Source organism: Equus caballus, chromosome 24 (genome assembly GCF_041296265.1).
Source record: "Equus caballus isolate H_3958 breed thoroughbred chromosome 24, TB-T2T, whole genome shotgun sequence".
In the NCBI taxonomy this organism is placed as follows: Eukaryota; Metazoa; Chordata; class Mammalia; order Perissodactyla; family Equidae; genus Equus; species Equus caballus.
Genome location: NC_091707.1, coordinates 30,467,115 through 30,488,950, shown reverse-complemented (window position 1 = coordinate 30,488,950; position 21,836 = coordinate 30,467,115). Strand labels below are relative to the sequence as shown.

The 21,836-nt window shown below is 40.0% G+C and overlaps 1 protein-coding gene across 49 annotated transcripts in view; it reads right to left on the bottom strand.

Annotated features, from left to right (window-relative positions):
* The window catches only part of SIPA1L1 (signal induced proliferation associated 1 like 1), a 359,658-nt gene that overhangs the window by 132,381 nt on the left and 205,441 nt on the right, over window positions 1–21,836 (bottom strand). For 38 of the 49 annotated variants that reach the window (XM_070249967.1, XM_023628022.2, XM_070249984.1 and 35 more), the window contains one exon: window positions 1,258–3,058. In XM_070249967.1, coding sequence (XP_070106068.1) covers window positions 1,258–2,755 — 1,498 coding nt within the window. In that variant the 5' untranslated portion in view covers window positions 2,756–3,058. Of the gene's footprint in view, window positions 1–1,257; window positions 3,059–3,699; window positions 4,524–6,455; window positions 6,610–21,836 lie in introns of those variants that run through there. The other 11 variants (XM_070249965.1, XM_070249979.1, XM_070249980.1 and 8 more) reach the window with 4 other exon arrangements.

The following is a 21,836-nucleotide window of genomic DNA, read 5'->3' as shown; positions in this document are numbered from 1 at the left end:
GATTTCTAAAATTTGAACTCCAGAAAATTATTGAGAAGATAAAGATTGCCTAAAAATGAAACTGAGGTTTTCAGTATCATATTGATTCCAGGACCATAAGACATTTAGGAGACATGGACACTTCGTAACAAGACAAGATTCTTTGCGTCAACAAACGCTCTTGAATGAGGTCTATCATGTAACAACCTTACAATAAATTTTATTCCAACGTCAGCAATGTCATAAAACTATAAGGACTCCCAGAAATGAAACTTCATTCGGAAGATAAATCTAAATATCATTCAAAAGCCCAAAGACAGTAGGTGGGAAATCAAAACACTGCTATCATCCTCTGCACACAGGGGGCCTCTCAACCAGCCGCAGAGATTGCCGAGCCAACGGCCCCCAGACGTGTGTCCTTCCTTGGCGAGCACCCTGTTCCCTAGCTTTGGTATTTGCACGACTTAAGCTCATTTTTCAATTAATAATGCTGCTCAAAAAACACTATTTGAAAGCTCTTAAGAATTCATTTAAACCACTTATTTTTCAATAAATCACAGAGCCTTTCTTAAAGTATGAGATAAAACTGTATACAAAGTATAATCCAACAATCTATCTATATGTTTTCCCCCCACAAAACACCAAACAGGAAGTCATCAACTTGTGGAGGGTCCTTATCTCTTCAGTGCCTTCTCTACCCCAATCTAGAGGACCTAGATTGGATTCCTGGCTCTGACACTTATTGGCTCTGTGACTTTTGCCAAACAATGTAATTAATTTTCACTAAAATCCCTGCGAAATGAATAGCAATGTATTACAATTCCCGTTTACTGATGGGAACATTGAGGTAGAAAAGAAAGGGTCACGTACTAACTGTAAAAGTGCCAAATAAATGAAAGGCAGCACTAAGGTTATTTTTGTAATCCTTAAAAAAAAAAGCTATATTTAAAATATTTTTAACTTTATATGACATTTATCCCTGAAGGTGACACAGAAAGTCTTCTAGACAAAAACTCTAATTTGATCCACTAAATCAAAGGGTTTTTTTACTTTTAAAAAACCATTATTTAATACACATTTTTATACCTGAAAGGAGGAAATAACTCAGAAAGATGCAAAAAGAAATACATTGCAGCAAAGGCTACTTAACTATTTTACCATCAAAAGAAGGAATTCATGCAAATCTTACATCACACTGCTAAAAAACCTAAGAGGCAGGACTCTACTTTTTTCCAGAAAGTACAGGACAAGAAAATTAAATAAAAGATCTCTCCTCACCCTTCTGATAGAAGAATTTCCTGTAATAGTATGCACCCAGATCCACATGTTCCACAATGTATCTTTTCACTCGATCTAGATGCAACACCAAGTTTTCCTTGGGCACTTCAAGTACTGCCACTCCTGCATTTGTGCAATGGGAGCTGAGTGTTGACTCAAAGGAGGCACTTTCGCATCCACTAAAGGAGCCAGAATTTGATTTCGACAGGCTGATTTTCCTTTCACCTTCTCCACCGATCTCATTCCTAAAATAGGGGCAACTCATTACAAGTTCATTGCTTTTATCGTCTCCCTGGTCCATGCTGAGGCTGCCTTTGGAATTCAGGTCCTCCGTGCTGCCCATCGGGGAGCTAAAACTGGCCGAGTGGGACAAAGGTCCAGAGACCAAGGATGCCACAGCAGCCGCCGAAGCCCCCGTGGTGGTGTTTCTCCTCTTAATAACGTTGTGCCTGTTCATAATCGCCTCATTCAAGTCAAACAGTATACTCTGGACATCGTAGTGGGCAAAGCACTTTGGACACGTCCAGGGCCTGACGGAGTCTTCTGACCGGTTATCTTCAAGATCCGACGATTTCCCAAGTTCTTCACCTTTGGCATTGCGTAATTTACGAAAAATGGAGGAGTCTCCAGTTTCAGACTTGGAACGTCGCTTGAGTGGTTTTTCCCTTTCCTTAAAGAGCCTGAGGTTCTCTCTCTGTGAGATGGGCCCGTCTATAACATCCAAAGAGAAACCAGACCCCTTGCCCCCACCGGTGATGAGGAAGTCACTGAGCTTGGTTGGAGTGGGACCTCGATCAGATTTGTCGTCTTTGTAGCCCTTTAGCAAATCAAAGAAGCTTTCTCCGGACGTTCCCTGCTTATCGATGGAAGATGTGCTACCATATTCCCTGTGCAGTGACGGCCCAGTCTTGTACGTGGGCGAGATACATTCATCAAAGCTATCCACGTCAAGTTCACTTATGGTGATATCGCTGTTGCTCCGTTGCCTTATTCTGCGAAGAGCTTTTCTGGGGGAGCTAGGATAGGCTTCAGGCATGAGAAATCGGGAGTCCATGTTCTCCGACGGTCTCGTCTTGTTCTTCAGTGTGTTCTGAATGCTTTTTAACATGGCTGAGTCACTGGAATTGAGGCTAACAGAACTTCCCTGACTCACAGGACTGCTTTTGGAGGACAAGCTCTCAAGGCAACTTGAGGTTTCTATTTCCTGGCTTGAACGGCTAGATTCTTTTACATTTTCCTTTCTTGGGGGCCAATCTGCAATCCTCGCCCTAACCCCCATCTTGGGGACTCCGGGGGTCGAGGTTATATGGTGAGAACCTTCGCTTCGCGGGGGGCCTACAGGAGCCATGACCGAGGAGCCTAAGCTGCCATTTTGGGACCTGAAGCGCCGCATGTAGAAGTCGTCAGTGTGGACTTTGGGAGGGCCATCTGTGCTGACAACCGAGGCCCTTTCAGTAGCAACAGGCCTCTCCGTCTGCGACCGTTTCAAGCTGGTCATGATGTAAAAGCAATTAGACTTAAATCCTTGCAGAAAGGACCATCATCTCTGAATTTTAAATGAGCACTTCCCTTTTGGAGAATGGTTTCCAAAAAACACAGCAGTTGCATGAGATCTTAATCTTTTTCATTTAAAAGGTTAAACGATGCCTTATTTTCAAACCTCTGAAGAATCCCGATCTTCAAAACATTATAATCCACAACAGCTCCTCTGCGTCACTTTAATAGACGGCTTTCTTTCAGAAAAAGCCAAAAGCAACTTGTATTACTGGGACTCTGCGATGGTCATAATCCCATGCTTTCTCTGAAAGAGAGGAGGACAATTGGAATTAGTATTTGATAAGTACATCTAAAAATAAACATGCAATTGCCAAAACCAGACACGAGGAAATAAAAGACTCAATAATGGATTGTGGTACACAGTTCACAACTCATATTTTTCATAAAGCAGGTTTGAGAGAAAGGAAGAAAGTGAAAGCATTTAATAAAATTCATCACTTAAATTATATATGTTTTAAAAGACTTAATATTTCAGCTTAATGGAACTGTTTCATACACGGGGGCGGGGGATGGGGGGGGGACAGACGCGGGATCTTGTTCCAGGAGATAAGGCTCCTTCCCCAAGTACAGGCTTCAATGACCTCTAACAATGTAGAATGTCATGAACCACCGTGCTGACCAGAAGTTGGGGACATAATCAGAGTTCGATAATGAGAGCAATGCACAGTTTTTTAACAAGACTAAAAATTGAAAAATTATTGACTATCTTGCAACACTCACTTTTTTAACACCTTCTGTGTTTCAAAATCCTTATTTTTTGTTTCTTTACAAAGGCTTAACATAGTTGGCAAAAGCAAATACAATAGAGACAAAATAAACAGGGTTTTCCCGGAGCCTTTATACCCATTAGCCCTCTTTCGTATTTCCCTCGACTTTATTACTTACCCCGATGAGGAATATTTTAGAATGAATCCAGCATTCACCACCACCTCTTCCCGAGCTCTCCGTAGTTTCATCTACTCTTAAAGCTAGAAATATTTCACTAATTACCAAAATGCCTGCATTTTCTTACGCATTGCAACCTACCCCACCCTTCGGTGCTAATTTATGAAGACAGCAGAAACAAAATGCTGCTCTGGATAAACCTCTCCATATTCCCCAACAGACGGCAGAGAATTGTTAACATCCTTCCAGGTGACGAGCGAAGAACACCAACTTCCTCATGAGCACGTCAGTCAGGAGGCAAGAGGCACAAATTCTGAGTACAAAACCCTGCATGGTTGCGTACATCCTGAAAATAAAGGCAGAGGACCCTTTTCCAAGGCTCCACAAATTACAAAAGAGGTGGCCTTTAAATTCTTGCCAAATACATGTTTGGAAAGATGCTGCTGAACCAGCAGTGAGCTGACAGGGCTGCATTGTCTACAAATCACAGCTGACACCCTGAGGACGACCCGCGCTAGCTGCGCTCCGCTCAACGTAACAAGCACTTACTTCCAGGATAATTAAGCATCTCGCTAGTCGGCTTCCTGCCTCTGAGGCAGCCGCTTTAATTTCTCTTGCAGTACGCAGCATCATTTTAGAAGCCTCGCTGCTATTTAAAGGCTGGAACATTTAGGGGTGTTTCAGAAACTGCATGCCGCCTGCAGAATGCAGCGCCAGCGAGCTCCAGCTGGGCTCGCACGGGCTGGTCTGGGCTGCCGGTCAGATAAACGCCAATTGTTTTCACTCTGGCTGCCCTCTTCCCCATCTTTTGTGATGGGGATAATGATTTTGCATCACTACCTAATTAAACCTGGCTTTTGAGCTTTCTAGATGCTTCTGCCATCAGACTGCTATGATTTCCTTTACATTTCAGAACTTTATTTGCTCCTCTTGAACTGTAAGCCCTCAAGTGGAGTATGTGCTAACTGTTGCTTCCAAAGGCAGGGAGGGGCAGCATACATGGCCACAGCCAAGGTTTAAGGAGTGCTCCTCATAAAATGGAAGGAAAAGCAGTCAACTGAACCAAAATGCAAAGTAAATACCAGCCTGTCTCCAAAAGAAATATCTTTTGACCACCAAAACCAGAATTTATGAGTTATTTTGTAACTAGGGGGAAAAAGCTGTTTATTGCAATGAAATGTCTTTCAAAGAAAAAATATACTAGCATAAAGAATAATTCTAAGTAGATTCTTATAAAAATCAGATGTTTTCAACATTTCTCACAAGCTCACAGAAATCCAAATACATCCCATACCCTCCCCAGAGCTTTCCTTCTCTTTCAATCCCACCATGAGAAACACTCATTCTTGACATGTTTCATTTCCCTTAGAACATAGTTTGTTGCAGAACCGTCTTTCTTAGGATATGTGAAGTTACATCCACAGTAGGAGGAAACCGAAAGCCAGCGCTGCAGTACGATAACGAGAACTGACTTGGAGATGCCCAGTCTTGGCGGCCACTCCCAGTGCTCCTCCTCAGAACCAGCTCACATGCTTCCTATGTTTTTTAATGAGTTTTAAAAAATCTTATATTTCAACACAAACATTTCTTCACAATCTAAAAGAAATGCCAAGACTCCTATCACATCTTGGTTATAACAACCCAATGTTTTCTTTTAATTTCAAAACACGGACGGGCACACAGGCGAGCGAGTGCCTACAGTTACTGACCATGAAAACGGACGAGGCTCAAGAGGGACAGCTAAGTTCAGTCACAGATCTTTATTTTTTTCTGTCATGAGGACCTTCTTTCCTATTTTCATTCATCCTCTCCATCTCTCTCTCTCTTCCTTTCCCTCTCCCTCTCTTTCTCCATCCTTATTTATACCACCAAACCCATTTAGGCGCAATACACTTTGGACACTGACTAGCATATGTAGAAACATGCAGGCTTTGCATTTATTAAACTACTAGTCAAAAATAAAGATGGCATCCACGTGTGCAATATGATGACAGATCAGTAACACCTAAAACCTATTCCTTAGGGTTAATGGAAATAGCAAACACCTGGTGACACTTATTTGCAATTCTCGTAATTGTCAACAAACCTGCCTGAGCATTATTAAATAAGATAAAAAGCAACAGAATTAAATAGAAGAGCAATACTAATTTACAGCATGTCAACTGCATCTGTGGAAGGAGTAAACTATACAAAAAATGTCCTTGTTACAAGTTTCATACCACAGCTCTAGGTACTATTTGAGACTCCACGGTAGATCCATGCAGCTAGAATCCCAATCTCATTGTTTAAGTTCAGCGAGTTCACGGAATTCAGAAAACAAGACGACGCACCCAAATTCTACTAGCTGGAAGCCTTCATCACTCAAGGTTTATCACATCGTAACCCTCGCCCTTTTCTGATAACGCCAATCTTCTAGGAAAAGTGCTTCCTCCTCTCCTCTAAATCATCCCCAGCTTTTCTGCATTCTCTCTGAGCACTGAGTACACACTGGGTGCGAGGATATTTGAGGAAACAGTCCCTCCCCTCCAGGGAAGCTCCAGGTGTAAAAACAGTTCTTGTCATACTGGCTCTTTGAGACATGTACACTCTTGATCCCTCCCTCCTTCCTGAAACTCTCTCTTCTCTGCACTTCCATGATAACCATGTTCTTCATTTTTCTCTTGCCTCTTTCTTTTTGCTGGCTCCTCAATATCATTGTTGGGCTCCAGTGCAAAGCTAGTGATTCCAGGATGGTGTCCTTGGCTTACTTCTCTTACCATTCTTCACATTTTTGGAAGGGGATGTAAAGGGTGTTGGTATTATGATGCATGTGGCCACACAGGGCATCAGGATGACACAGCAGGCATGGGTATGCTGGAGTCAAAATATGACTATGGAAAGCCGGCTGTGACTTGGTCAGATCACAGGTGCCTGTGCAACGGAATGAAGACAGAATAATGAAATTACTTGGGGAGGTATCTGCATGGTAGCTAGTACTGCCTGGTGATGTCACAGGTACCTGCACCTTTAAATATCATCTCTACATAGATACCTCCAAATCTCTATTCATGACTCTCCCCCTAAACTCTAGATAAAATATATGCAAGTGCTCATTTGATATCTTCCTTATTTATCTATTTTCTACAATGAATAACTAATAAGCAGAAAAAGGGAAAAATAATTTTTTTCCAAGAAATAAATGGGTGGTAAGGAAGTCAGAACAATAAATAATTGAAGGAACCAAATGAAAGGGACAACATGGGAAACTCTTTGTGCCAAGGGCATAAGGAACAGGTTAAAGGCAACACAGAAGATGTGGGAAGGGAAAAAAATGAAAAACAAAAAACTACCACAGTTCCTGTCCTGAAATAATTTACAGTACAAAATGGTATATTCACTAAAACATATAGCATTCCTCATCAAATACTTCCATATTCCAAAATGGGATGTTGTTACATTCCTTAACTGGTATAGCCTCGACTACGGGGCCAGTTCTCAGTGTCTCCGGGCAAGAGAGGGAATTTTGATGATGAATAACTAGACAAATGCCCCAATAATCCAGAGACATAAAATATGAGAATTTAGGAAAGTGTCAATGGAAACAGTTTAGGAAGTTGTATATATAGATTTAGAATTCTCGCTTTAGAAAGCAACAGGAAACTTTATTGAAAAACAGAAACATAACTTCAGAATGCTTGAACATTAGAATAGCTAAGATAACCAAATAAGGCAAAATGCTTTCTTTACATCCCTTCTCAGCTTTCTTGAATTTCATGCACATTAAAGTAAGGTCTCAAATAAAAGGGATGCCTTGCTCTTTCAGGTTAGCCTGACACACACACACATATCTCAGTATGTTGTGGATAATTTCAGATTCATGAATCAGCACAGAACTTTTCAGACTGGAATTTCCGCCTTCTTTCATTTCCGGTCTGTCTCTTCCACAAAAAGCAGGCAGAATTGGGAAGAGAGAAGTAGATAAATCTAGTTCCTGCTAACAAAACGCTCACTATCTGAAAGCACCACCAATGGACACAAAGTAGATTCCAATACCTTGTGCTGAAATTACCAAAGTGAATAAAGAAGCTATGGATACAAAACATGTTAAGGGATAAAGTTACCTTTGGATTTAGAGGTAAGAAAGCAATTTAAAATGCACCTGTTTGGCCAAAGCAAGAACCAAGAGAGAATAACATTTGCCTCCGACCCGCCCTCCTAAGTAAAGATACATGTCGAAGGCCTGGGTAAGGCTTGAAGATACTTTGCTTGGCTGGGAGTGAAGGAAACAATGTGAAAATTTGGCAGAAAGCTTGATGGCAGAAGGTGGGGGAGACAGAAAGAAGGTCTGGAGCAAGTTGCATGGTGGAATTATTGATGGGTAGTGAAATGATTCAATAGCTGGCAAAATAAAGGAGAACAGAAATAAATGTGAACATTTATCACTTATCTTCAAATATGACTAAACTTATGCAATAAACAATATAATACAAAAGAGCTAGGTTTGAGGAGCTTAAAGTAGGAAGGTAAAAGGTAGAAAGAGTAAAAGGTAACAGTGAATCACAATTACCAGAGGAAAAATAGGAAGAGTCTGAAGTGCAGTAAACTTTCAAGAAAGAGAAATCGGAGCTCACCAACTCATCAGGGGCATTGAGAGTTTCCAAGCTTGGCAGCAGGATAGCAAGAGATCAGACGAGATCCAGGAAGCCAATGAGTGTCTTTAACGTACTAATTTGTACATTAATATTCATTTAAAAAACATTAAAAACGTATTCATTGATACTGTAAACTGTGACCTAGTACGGAACAGCTGATTTTCAAATATGATCTGGTGCTAAGTAACTTATTACCAAACATGATCTGGGGAAAAGAGAATGTGAGAAATGGATGCCGGGGGACAACCAACAAATGTCTCCAATACAGGGGGAAATAAACGCGTGTCGACTTTTCCCAAACTGTGCTTTAAATTCTTCAAGTAATTAATCTATAAAAAAGGGTTCCGTAATTAAATAAGGCAGGCACATATCATATATCACCTCCCTTTGGACATGATAATATGTGTTAGTATATTAAAAGTTCCATGAAATCTGCAGTTAAAAAAAAAGCCACACTAACTATTAAAATTTCTTAACTGATTTTGCCATAACTCACTTTGTTAAAAACAGAACATTTTTATACTGTGCATTCTACTGAACTTAGTAACTGGGGAGAGGCAGGCTCAGTTTTAGAAGAATTCAAGATACAAACAAAATTATATGTATGTCATAAATTTACCTATTTTTTTTAAATGTTACAGATAGACACATGAACAAGCCAAAGGAAGTTTGCCAAAGGATTTACAATGCTTGTCTTAAGACAGTTGGATTATGAACAATTTCTGCTTTTTTCCTTTTGCTATTTGTCTATATTATTTATTTTCTAAAATGAGTATGTATAACTTCTATAGTCAGAAAAAAATTTAGGAGAAAAGATAAACCCATGATTACCATCATTACGTTGGTAAAAAATATATATGTATACACACATACACATACACACGATCTGGGAACAAACAACAGGCTGAATACTAATTATAAAATGTTGCGGTCTGTTAAACCTCCAACCATTCAAATCACTGAATAAGTCAAAGTTCAACAGATGTCGGGTCCTTCCAGTGAGATGATCTTGTGCTAAATCCGCTGATTAACATGAAATCAAAGAAGCCTACATAAAGTGTAGAGTCCTAGAGATTATAAGATTAGCAGGATTTGAATAATTACTTCATACAGATGATTAACACAATCGCTTATACTTCCTCAATTCCAGATGTTTTCTGTATATTTAATTTTCACAACAGAAGTCCCCCCATGCCTAACAGCCTCCATTTTGCCCCTTCACAAGGTTATAGTGACCTGGAAGATCAGGTGAGGCTGCCCGAACTAAGCACGGGTTCACTCGTTCATCATCCCTCATTCGCCTTTCCTGCCTTCCTCGGACGCACCTATTTTCCCAGGTACACGTGCCTCTCACCCTTTGTCCTCACCATCCTCTTTCTGCAGAGATTCAGGCTAAATGGAAGAAGGTCACCATTTGCACTACAGACCAACACTCTGGAGAGCACGATTAAAGTGCTACGAAGTATCGATGGTTCAAGGAACTGAAACTGTATATTTAACCCAGAGAGGAAGAGTGAGTAGTAGTGCCTTTCTCCTCTGAGGGCAGGAGGGAAAGAGATGGTCTGAACTGTACTGTCAGATTTAAACTAGATACGCCACAGAAACTGCCTTGGACCCACAGATGAGGAACTGCAGCTGAGAATCCCACCACTAAGCTTTTCAGGCTGCCAGCACGCACTGTGTGAGCACTGGTCACTATGAAAGGAGGAGACCAAGGGGGAACACTTCCACCCTTGAGTCCCTATAATCTCATTGGGAAAAGAAGAGGGGAGCGGAGGAAACCAGAAGGTTCAGTAAAATAGAACGCCACAAATGGCTTCATTAAAGCTGTCATGGTTTTCTCAGTGGAATCTTAATATTCCAAAAGGAAGTTAAGAAAGTGAACTTTAAAAAGCACATTTAAATTTAGCTTAGGAAGAGTAGACAGTAGCATCAGTAAGAACAATGGGAGAACATAAAGTTCCATCTATGCACAACTCTAATATCCAAATCATTATTAAGTATGATTAATGTCAACAGTAACCACATTTCACTCAGATTTTAAAATACCATCCAAAGAACAAGAACTTAAAAGAGAAAATTCAAAACACAAAATCACCCCACGTCGCCTTAGCATTTCCTTAAATACAGATTGCAGATGGTTTACTTGTCTGTTTCACCGTATTCTTATCTCTGAGCATAAACTCTCTGCCCAGAGGGCTGGGGAGAGCTGGACTCTGCCAGCCATCTCACTCACTGACACACGTTCATTCCTTCAGTCCTCACGACCCCCAGGAAGTGACTATCTCCATTCTCAGTAGACTGTGTCCGACACAAAGTGTTCACAACCTAGGGGGCTCTATCGCAATAAATACTGGGCTGGCAGTTAGAGCATTTATGGTAGAAAAACAACTTTGAAGATACATTATAAAAGAAAAATGGCCTGCCTCCCTGTACAGCCTGAGTATCACTCCTGAAGTCCAACCCAGACACAAATCTCTACATCCAGTGGAAATACATCCAGTGGGAGAAAAATATACTGATAATTAGCTTCCTTAAAATGCTACACTGGTCACGTCACTTGTCTTTCGGGAACCTTCAGTGGCTCCTCAATTATCACCCTGTTATTGTGTAATTTAGGCCTGGAATTCAGGACTAAGCGGCACTTGCCCGCAGTCTGCTTCCTTCTTCCGGTAACAGCAGGAAATAGGTCTGCCCTAGACAAGCTGTGGCATCTTTTCATAAAGCTCTACCGGACCACTGGACCTGAACTGAGGGTGCCCTCTCTGACCTTACATTCAGAACTTAAAATTGTGAGTTATTAGAAAGAGCACTTTGTCTGAACCCTTCATTTTCCACGCGTGGTATCTCAGGGCCAGAAACTGTAAGTCCACCAAAGGTTAAACAGCCAGGGGCAGAGCCCACACTTGAAGCCAGATTTCCTCCTTCCCAGACTCCTATCCTGTCTGCTACACCATGTTGTCCTTCCAGAACACGCTTCTTCAACAATCTGCTGCCATCAGTTGTGACTACAGTCTGAGCACCCATTATGCACCAGTTACTGTCCCCTCATTTACTCCCTACAGCAACCCGCAGAGACGGATTCTCCACCACCACCTGTGTCTGAAGACCCTGCCACTCAGAAGAGACTGGGTCACTGTTCTAGGGGCCTGATCCATCCGCGTTCCTTGCATCAGAGCACCCTCCCTCCTGAAAATGCCTCTCCTTCTACTACTTTCTAAAAATCCACAACTAACTCTACACGTGCTGGTGGGTCTTTTCTCTCCAATTAGATTTTTAGGTTCTTGAGGGCAGGGATCCATCTAATCCTTATCCCCAAAGCATCAAAGCTCAGCATCCTTGAAATGGAATCATTAGAAACAGAAGTCACATGATCTCAGCTAAAGTGAATTAGAAATTAACTGACAAATTAACAGAATTTATATTATAATCTAAAATGTAATTATGGTTATCTCATAAATACCAGTGTTGAGGGAGACATGTCAGAAAAAAAGTCCACATAACCAAAATTTAATATAGATTTCAGCCTTATCTTTCTCTCTTAAAAAGCCTTCACAACAGTAGTAAATGAAAAATAATGGCAGTTTGACTTTCCTCCCTTCTATCCACTCACTATCAAAGGGAATGAAAAATAGCCATAAAAATGAGTAAGTCTCTTAAAAGAGCAACAAGAAGTGAATCAGTCAGAATTGAATAAGGCACCGTCATGATGAAATAACTAAACGTAAACTAACACAAATAGAATCAGTTACTGAAAATCCTAGCAAAGTAAGTAAACACGTTCACAGGAAAATGGAAGGAGGGGTGGTTAGTATGGCACAGATATGAGGGAACAGAAACCAGCAATTAAAAATTATTGCCATCAAATTAATGATGGTCAAAATAATTTTTATCTTTTACCCTCAAATAACTTTTTATTTTTGAGGAAGATTAGCCCTGAGTTAACATCTGCTGCCAATCCTCCTCTTTTTGCTGAGGAAGACTGGCCCTGAGCTAACATCCATGCCTATCTTCCTCTATCTTATGTGGGACGCGTACCACAGCATGGCTTGATAAGCAGTGCGTAGGTCCACACCTGGGACCTGAATGGGTGAACCCTGGGCCACCGAAGCAGAACATGAGAACTTAATCACTACACCACCAGGCTGGCCCCTCAAATAATTTTCTCCCCATACAAAAGTCTCCCCAATGCTGCCCTCGTTTTCAAAGACGTTTTTAAATAAGTGAATCACACGCTTCTTCCTAAAAAAAAAAAATGAAATGTTGCCGAAAAAGTGAAAAATAGGTCTCTTCTTCAAGACATCCCAAGCCCAACCCCAATGGCAGCCACTCCTAATAGTCTGTGTATTCTTCCAGACATTGTGTGTGGGCTGGGCACACAGACAGTAAAACAGACACTGAGTGATAAGAACAGAGGAGAGAATGGATCCAGCACACAGAATAGCTCACTTCTGAACAGACCTCATCCAGGACTTACAGAACCAGAAAGGAAAGGCCAGGGGTGGGTGAAGAAGAATGAAAGAATCTTCTTCTGTTCGGGAGAGGCCGAGGACGTTCCCTCACCAAGCTGACATAAGTACTTGATGAAATACTTCACCACTGACACATTTTGCGTCTTTTATATACATCCTGGTTCTGAAAATAGGAGCCCTGTATAAATGTTTCTGGCAACTTGTTAACAAAAATTAAGACAAGAACAAATCAAATAACTTTAATTCAATGCACATGACATTCCTCCAGGTTTTTTTTTGTTTGGTGTTTTTACTCATTATGCACATATATAAACATGCATACACATTATATATAGCCTTCAAATAAAATTATTTTTATCTATTCTCCCTAAACTTAAAAGTCCCTGAATTCTAAATGAGATTTTACTCACAAATTTATTAACTTTATCATTTCAACTTTCATTCAACTTTCATTTCCATAAACTTTCTTTTCTACAAAGTAGAAAAAAAGTGAAGTAAAATGCAAACCAACCAAGTGTTCAAAGATCAAACCTGGTGGCAAGAAGTCGTCTTTGGTTTCTGGGCCGACCTTTTCATTTCTATGGCAAAGTGAAATAAATCCTCTAACTGGAACGGTAAGTCTGATCTTAAAATGTCCTCTTGTGTGTTTGCATTAGCTGTGGCTTTAAAATTTGATCACTGTGCCTATTCAATATTGAGTGTTTATAAAGTACGTACAAGCACAACACTTACGCTCTCTTGCTTAAAACTTCACAATAGCTTCCCTCTGCTTTCACGGTAAAAGAAGAATTTCGCAAATGCATGGCAGATCTCCCTGATTAACGGCCTAGCCTCTTACACGCTGAACCTTCAGCTCCAGTCAAAGGGAAAGAGGTCCGGCTGCAGTTCCTTGAATGGACCTTGAACGCACTCACGAACCTTCAAGAGAAAGTGAGTAGCACCTTCTGCTGGAACACAACCTGACAATTCCCTTCCCTCCTTCTCTTGGCTTATTCCTGTGCATCCCTTGCTCTCCTGTTTGACTCTTTCTCCTCCTCCAAGACTGCATTTGGGTATAGCCTCTTCCAGGCAGTTGTCCACACCCCATCCGATCCCCTGCCTTGATATCCTTTTACAGCACCCCTTGAGAGCACTGTAGGTAACTGATGGTGATTAAATATCAACACAGGGATTCTCTACTTTAAAGAAATCATGATTGTACTATGTGTTATTACCTCTAACACCAGCTCTGCTGTCAATAAAAACTAAGGGATTGTCAGTTTGAAGTTTTCTGACAAAATAACCGATTTTGAAGTTTTTTGACAAACTCTTAGTTAAAACAGGTTTAAAAGAATACATCACGGTATGAAAAATTCTCTTAACAGAACACAAGTGCAAGAAAAAGCCTAACTCGTGTTATAACAATCATGGGTATAATAAGCAACAAAGACATATAAATCAAAACAACACTGCATCATTTCAGACCCATTAGGAAAAATTCTAGGAGTGCCAGTATTCACTGTTCACAGTGCTAGAGGCAATGGAAATTGGTAGAACTCTTTCAGGAAAAAGCAGCGTGGGTAAACCAGAAAAGATTCATATGTTTGGGCCTGTGATCTCTCTTGCAACATTGGGAAATGTGTGGTTGTCCAGAAGCAGGAGGGATTTTCCTCCGCTGAGCCCCAGGGCTCTCCCCACCCCCAGAGCAGCTCTCTGCAATCTTCAGTCCATCAGCAGGCCCCTGAGCTCTGCCAGATTTCCCATTCCTTGTGAGCTATCAGCATCCACTCTTTCTCCTAAAGTCCCTAACAGCCCCACCACATCCTTGGTCCCCAAAAGACACTCGTACAGAACATCTAGATTTTCCAAGGTTTTCTGATGCACCGCCCACTAAGCCACAAGAGCTTCAGGCTGGACACTGGGCCTGTTTAGCTTCAGGACGCTCAGCCCTGAGGAGAGACTTAAGGATAAATGTCAACTACGTTTGAATAGGAAAACAAGAGGTACAACAAACACTGAGGAGTGATTTATAGTCTAAAAGGAGGAAAACCTATGGTGCAAAGATACTCACTACTATGCTATTTATTCAGTTTTTCATTTATGTTTTTATCAAAGTAACGCACACACCAGTTAAAGGCAAATAGTACTACAGCATATAAGAAAAAAAACTCTATAATGCTTTACTTCATCCTCTCCACTCCCAGGAGCAACTACTTTCAATTCATAGCATTGTTCCCTCCAGTATTTCCATGTTCTTAAAGAACATGCTCATATGCTATTTCTTGATTGATCAATCTTAGACATTCCTTGCTCAACTTCTGTTTTGGAAGATGAGAAATAAGCATGGTTCCAGTGTCTGTCTCTCCCCTTCCCTTGCCCTATTCTATGTACATATGTATGTACAGATATGTGTATGTCTTTATCATAATCATATCACATAGCCATACATACCATATATACATTCATTTACATCAGCATAGCTATATGTGCTCAATTGCTTACTTTATTTTTCCTGGAGTTAATAATTGCTTCATTTTTGTTCACTTGCTTAGTTTCTATACACCTACCCTTAATTCTTCCTAAACTCAACAAGAGAAGCAACAGATGCCCTATCAATTCTATTTCTTCTTCCCGGAGACCTCTCTCCTAGAGCTCTCCATCTTCACACTCCAGTCCAACCCGGCTGACCTCTAGGTCTACTGCACAGGCATCCCCAGAAACATCCCATCATCATCATCATCCTGACAGGTCCTTCCCTCTTTTCCTGGGATGGACCCCACGCTTCCCAGATCTCATATCTTTCTCTTTCTTAGTATCCTCCCTCATTTTGATGGGCCACTATCTTCATTCAGCAACTACCCACGGAGTACATTGATGGTAAAAGTTTTGAGTCTTGGCATGTCTAGCCTCAAACTGACAGATGGTTTGGCTGGATATAGAACTCTAAGCAGCAAAACATTTACCATTAGAATTTTTACGGTATTACTTCATTATCTTCTAGCTTCCACTGTTGGAACGGAAAAGTCCAATGATATTCTGATTCCTGCCCTTTTACACATTACATGTTCTTTTCAGGAATTTTTTAGGATCATCTCTTTAATGCCAGAGTGGCCTCTATGTGAGTCCTTTTACAGTCCTTGTATTGGACACCCAGTGGTCCTTTTCAATATAAAAACATACTTCTTTTGGTTAAGTGAAATTTTACACCATCATTTTTTAAAATAATTTCCCTTCCTTCCTTTTCTCTTTCATTTTGTAAATGTTCTATTTATTGGATACCAAACCTCCTGAATAGGTTCTGTTCTTTTCTCTCCCACCTTCCATTTCTTTTTCTTTTAGGTACTTTGGAGATTTTTTTAAATTTCACTTTCCAACCAGACTATTTAGTTTTTCACATTGACTCTTGGACTCAATTTTGAGGAAATTTTGTGTCCTATTTCTTCCACTAAAAAAATTTCTATTCTTGTTTCATCATTGTAATATTTTGTCTCATCCCTGCTAATATTAAACAGACTTTTAAAGTCTTCTTTTCATATTCAGTGTCTATATTTTCTCAATTTACTTTTCTTCTGGTTCACTATCTTTCTCACACAGAAGGCATCTGGTCATATGTCTGCTATCACCGGCCATCATTTTATATTTAATGTCTGTGTGGGGCAGGGCTTATTGACTACTAAGTAGGCTTTCCTGTATGGGACTGGGTAGGGACCCAGTTGGTTTACTGGGGGAAACTGGACATGGGGGAAATATAATTATGACTGCCTGGCATCTGTTTAGTCTCTGAGCTCTCTTCCTATATCCAGAGAAATTCCTCGCCTTATACAGAGTCTAGTCGGTCTTCCACAAGAGAAACTAAAAATGCCACATTGTTACTTAACCAGCCATTCTTACAGATTCGGCGCAGACATACAACCTGCTCCTCAGCCAATGAGATATGCACATCCTGGACTCTGAACTGAAAAACAGTGTCTGCAGAGAGCACAGAGGCAGCAAATCCACTTACATGGTGGTGGGTGGCAGCAGCAGTGGCTGTGGTGCCCAGTAGCACCCTCATTAAAGTGCTGGAGGTGGCAATGCCAAGCTGGACATCCAGTGCTCAAGGGGTGGCACACGCCACCTTCCTGGTGTGACTGAGTGTTGTCTTGGCCACTTGGCCTCTCTTGTTCTTGTCCATTTTCCGAACCCAGTTCTACAGCCTTCCCAGTGATTCGGCAAGTCATTAAATATATTCCTTTTGTGCCTAAATCAGACAGAGGGCTTTCCTTCTACCCTGGGGGAGCCAAAAATGCTAATATTCGTAGGTCATTTTTAGAACACACTTCAGTTTCTCCAGAGAAGAATGGGGCCACTTTCTGCCTGGCTTCCAGCATTCTGGGAACCAAGCTCAGCAAAAAATACTTCAAATAATTTCTCCTGTTTCCAGAGCCTTAACGATTACACCAGGTTAGGGAAAGTATTAGACTATCTACCTACACGACCAGTCCCATCTCTCAGTTTAACCTTCCCAGCTAATTGGGGCCTCCAATTCTGGGGCTATACAGGTCAATATTTCCTAGAATCCCTCTGTAAAGGCATTCATATTCAGCTCTCTCCGCATCACTAATTAGTTATAATACATTCATCTCTCTCTGCTAACCAAAATTGTACTGAAAATTTCAATTTGTGCTTGTTTCTTTTCCTCTTTTTTGTCCTTGTACATTTGTAACTTTTTTCGTTTTTGGTGAGGAAGATTGTCCCTGAGCTAACATCTGTGCCAATCTTCTATTTTGTATGTGGGATGCTGCCACAGCATGGCTCAATGAGTAGTTGTAGGTCCATGCCCAGGATGTGAACCCCACAAACCCTGGGCCACCAAAGTGGAGCATGTAAACTTAACAATTATGCCACTGGGCCAGCCCCAGCCCCTATTTGTATCTTTCTATATTCTCTTAACAACACTAGTGTAGGGCTTGGAAGGGGAAGGACATAACTATGACCTGTGTTCAATCTGACATGTTTAAGTGGGGACTGCAATGCTATTAGCCTAATCTGAAAACCTTCAATTGTGAAATATTTGAATCATGCAAAACCTTAAGAGATACCTAGTACCCATTATCCAAATTTAATAAATGTTAATATTCTGCCAAATTTGCTTCAGATCACAAAGAAATGATACAAATACAGCTAAAATATTAACTTCCAATCCCATTTGTTTCTCAGCCTCTCCAGAGAAACTTCTCTCCTCAGGATGCTATGCCTCCTTTCCTCAAGTCCTTTATATGTTCACAAAATCTATACAGATGGGATCATTTGGAACACATCCTTCTGCAACTTTGTTTTTTCATGTAAAATTGTCTTCCAGGTTTACTCATGGTGATACAAAAAGATTTAGATCCTTTATAACAACCTCTGTAGGTTTTCCATTCTGTGCATATACTAGAGTTTGGTGATTGAAATCTAGGTTATTTCCAATTTTTTTGCTATTACAATGGTAGAATGGCCATTCCTTTCACATCTTTGGGAAAATGTGTAAAAGTATCTCTAGAAGACTCCAGAATGGCAACTCCTGAAACCTTGAGCTGCAGCATCTTTCAACAGTATTAGATACTATCAAACTGCTCTCTAAAGCAATTGTAACAATTTTACAATCCAACAGTCACATATAAAACATCAACTGCTGCCACACCTTTGCCTTTAAATTATTACCAACATGGTGGTATAAAATGTTATCTTGCTGCTGTCACTGGCATTTCCCTGATTACTAGTGAGAATTTAATTCATTTATTGGTCTCACCTACCTATATTTTGTCCATTTTTCTACTAGGTCTTTGTCTTCTTTGTTATTGATTTGTAGGATTTCTTTATATACAATGGATATTAATCCTTCATTAGACATGTGTGTCTGAATGTATCCTCATATTCTGTAGTTTGTCTTTTTCCTTTGTTTAAGGTATACTTTCTTATACATGCATTTAAGTTTTTTTAACACAGTCAAATTTATCACTCTTCTCCGTTATAGTTTAGGCTTTTTATATTGTTCAAAAAAATCCTCCCAATCTACCGATATCATATGGATATTTTCCTCTAAAAATTTAAAAGTCTCTCTTTAAAAGGTATGCCTTTAATTCATCCAGAATTTTTAGAAATATAATTTTATTTTTACCATACTGTCCCACCATTATGTTTTGAACAGCCTGCTTTTTCCATACTGATTTAAATCCAATGTCACAAACAAGTTCCCATGCATGCGAAGGTCTCCTTTTGTGGTCTCTCTCCTGTTTGGATGGTCTGTTGTCTATCCCTGTACCAACACCATACCAACACACCTTACGGCACTATAGGAAATCCTGCTGACCTCATTAATTCTACTTCTTCAATTAATTTTAGTATCATTCTGTCAAATTTTCCCACAAACTCTCTTGGCTTTGTTGTTTTGTTTTGTTTTTGAATTGCATCAAATTTAGAAATTAATTTAGGAAACTTTAAACTCTTTGTCGTATTGTCTTCTCATTCAGTAACAAACATAGCTCATCTTTATTTAGATCTTCTTTAAGATCTTTTAATCCAGAAAGTCACTGCAAATCTTTTATTATGCTTTTTATGAGGTACACTATACTATTTTTGATTCTGACTAGGATCATACATGTAATCACATTTTCTAATATACTGTTGCTCATATACTAAAATAAGCTTTTTTGTGTGTTTATTTCATATCCAGTAATCTTACTGAACTCTTATTAGCATTAATAGTTTAATGATTCCCTTAAATTTTTCTAGTTAGGTAATCATATTTGCAAAATGATAATTTTTTCCTTCTGTTGCCTTCTTGAGTTGGCTAGTAGCTAACATGGCTTAAATTTAAGATATAATGTCAAGTAAAAAAAATACGCTATATTCTACTTTGTGAACATATATTTATATATGGAAAAGCACAAGGACTTCAGGGGAATATGGGAAAATGAAAATAAGTGATTTTTTTGGAAGGACGGATTTTCTTCTCTATAAATACTTGCTATAAAGTAGTTTTCAAAAAACGTAACTACTTTAGAAGTGATATGCAAGACAATAATATACACTCCATAATTTTATTAAAAGTAATGAGATCACTAAGAAAGTCATGAAAATATGCCTGAATATTTAGAGAATAAATCTTACTGTATGTGGGTATTTATTTGTGCAACGATAAAAGATCTGTCAGCTAGCAAACCAACTGACTCTACTCCACAGAATCTACCACCTTCACTAAGGCAAATGGGGAAAGTGCACTATGGACTATGTTATGATGTTCCCTACGGCATGGCTTGAGTAAAGTAAAGAGACGGATTATACTTTCAAAAGCAGTTTTGAAATACTATTAATTTTGACGTGAATACAAGATTTATGAAAGATGGAACATTTAGTAAAACCATGAGGCAGGCCTACCCACCTCCTTCCTAAAACCAAATTCAGGATCTCTGTAATTAAGAGCACCAATAGGAAAAGACTTCAAAAAGTCTCCTTTACGATTAGGTCCCCAAGAGACCTAGAGAGTTAATAGTAAGACAACAGAAAAAAATAAAATAAAATAACACCCTGACTCAACTGAAAAAGTTGTGTGGTATAAGTGAAACAAAACTTGAGAAATAAAATGAATGGAAAATTGTTAGACACATAAAGTGAATGAACGACGTTAGAGTTAATACAAAAATGAAAGGCACTAGGATAAAAATGAAAATTTCCAAACAGAAACTCCAGAAGAGAAAATATGAACAAATAGTAAAGAACCAATGTTGTCCAAGAGAGGACCCATTTCTCCACACTCTCCAACAACTCTTAACTTGTGCCAATTGGATGATGTGAAATCTAAGTATTCTTTCAACAGAGAAAAATGGAGGGCATGATCCAGAGGAAGAAAGGAAGAGACAAAACAGTGAGGCATTAAAATATGGAAGAGCACTAATAAAATCCTGTGAAAGTAACTAGCACTTATTCTAGAGTTAAGTAAACGGCTACATTGAGTGGAGAAAGGGGTGAGGAAGAGGACAGAAAATACCAAGGACAAGAATTGATGACAACAAGGAAGAGGAAGAAATATTGCTCATATTTGTGTGTGTGTGTGTCTGAGCAGGATTTGCCCTGAGCTAACATCTCTGCCAATCTCCCCCTACTTTCTGTGTGGGATGCCTCCACACAGCATGGCCGATAAGTGGAGAAGGTCCACACCCAGGATCCAAACCTGTGAACCCAGGCCGCCAAAGCAGAGCAGATAGAACTTTAACCACTTGGCCACAGGGCCGGCCCCCAGCTCATATTTCTAAGTGGGGTACATGATGGAACAAATCAGGCCTCTATGCACTAAAAAAAACCACAACAACATCATAATTAAATCATCTATTCATGTGAAACCAAAGAAAAGTGGGTGTGGAGTATAGAGAACAAAAAAGTACAACTGCCTTATAAGTTATAGAAGAAAATAGTATTGAGAGGGAAGAAAAGAAGGAAAAGTATACATAGCAATATTTACTGAGCACTTGATGTGTGTGGGTCAGGAACCGCAGAAAGCATGCTGCATTAGAAGAAGAAAATGACAGGGCTGGCCCCGTGGCCGAGTGGTTAAGTTCGTGCGCTCCGCTGCAGGCGGCCCAGTGTTTCGTTGGTTGGAATCCTGGGCGCGGACATGGCGCTGCTCATCAAACCACGCTGAGGCAGCGTCCCGATGCCACAACTAGAAGGACCCACAATGAAGAATACACAACTATTTACTGGGGGGCTTTGGGGAGAAAAAGGAAAAAATAAAGTCTTTAAAAAAAAGAAGAAGAAAATTACTAGAAACATACACACAGTGCCGTAGGAATACACAGGGCAGGTACCTGAGATTTGCTAGAGAATTAGGGGAGGCTTCACAGAAAAAAGAGTTGAGCTGAGTCTTGAACATAAACCAGGATGGAGCTAGGATGCAGAGCTTGGAGAGAGCAGTTCAGTAAAAAAGGAGCACGTGCTATAGCAGAGAGGAATGAATCAAAACACATCGCAGCATGAGGTATACAAAATAACAGGATCAAGAACGTGGATGCAATATGTAAACAGGTCATGAGAA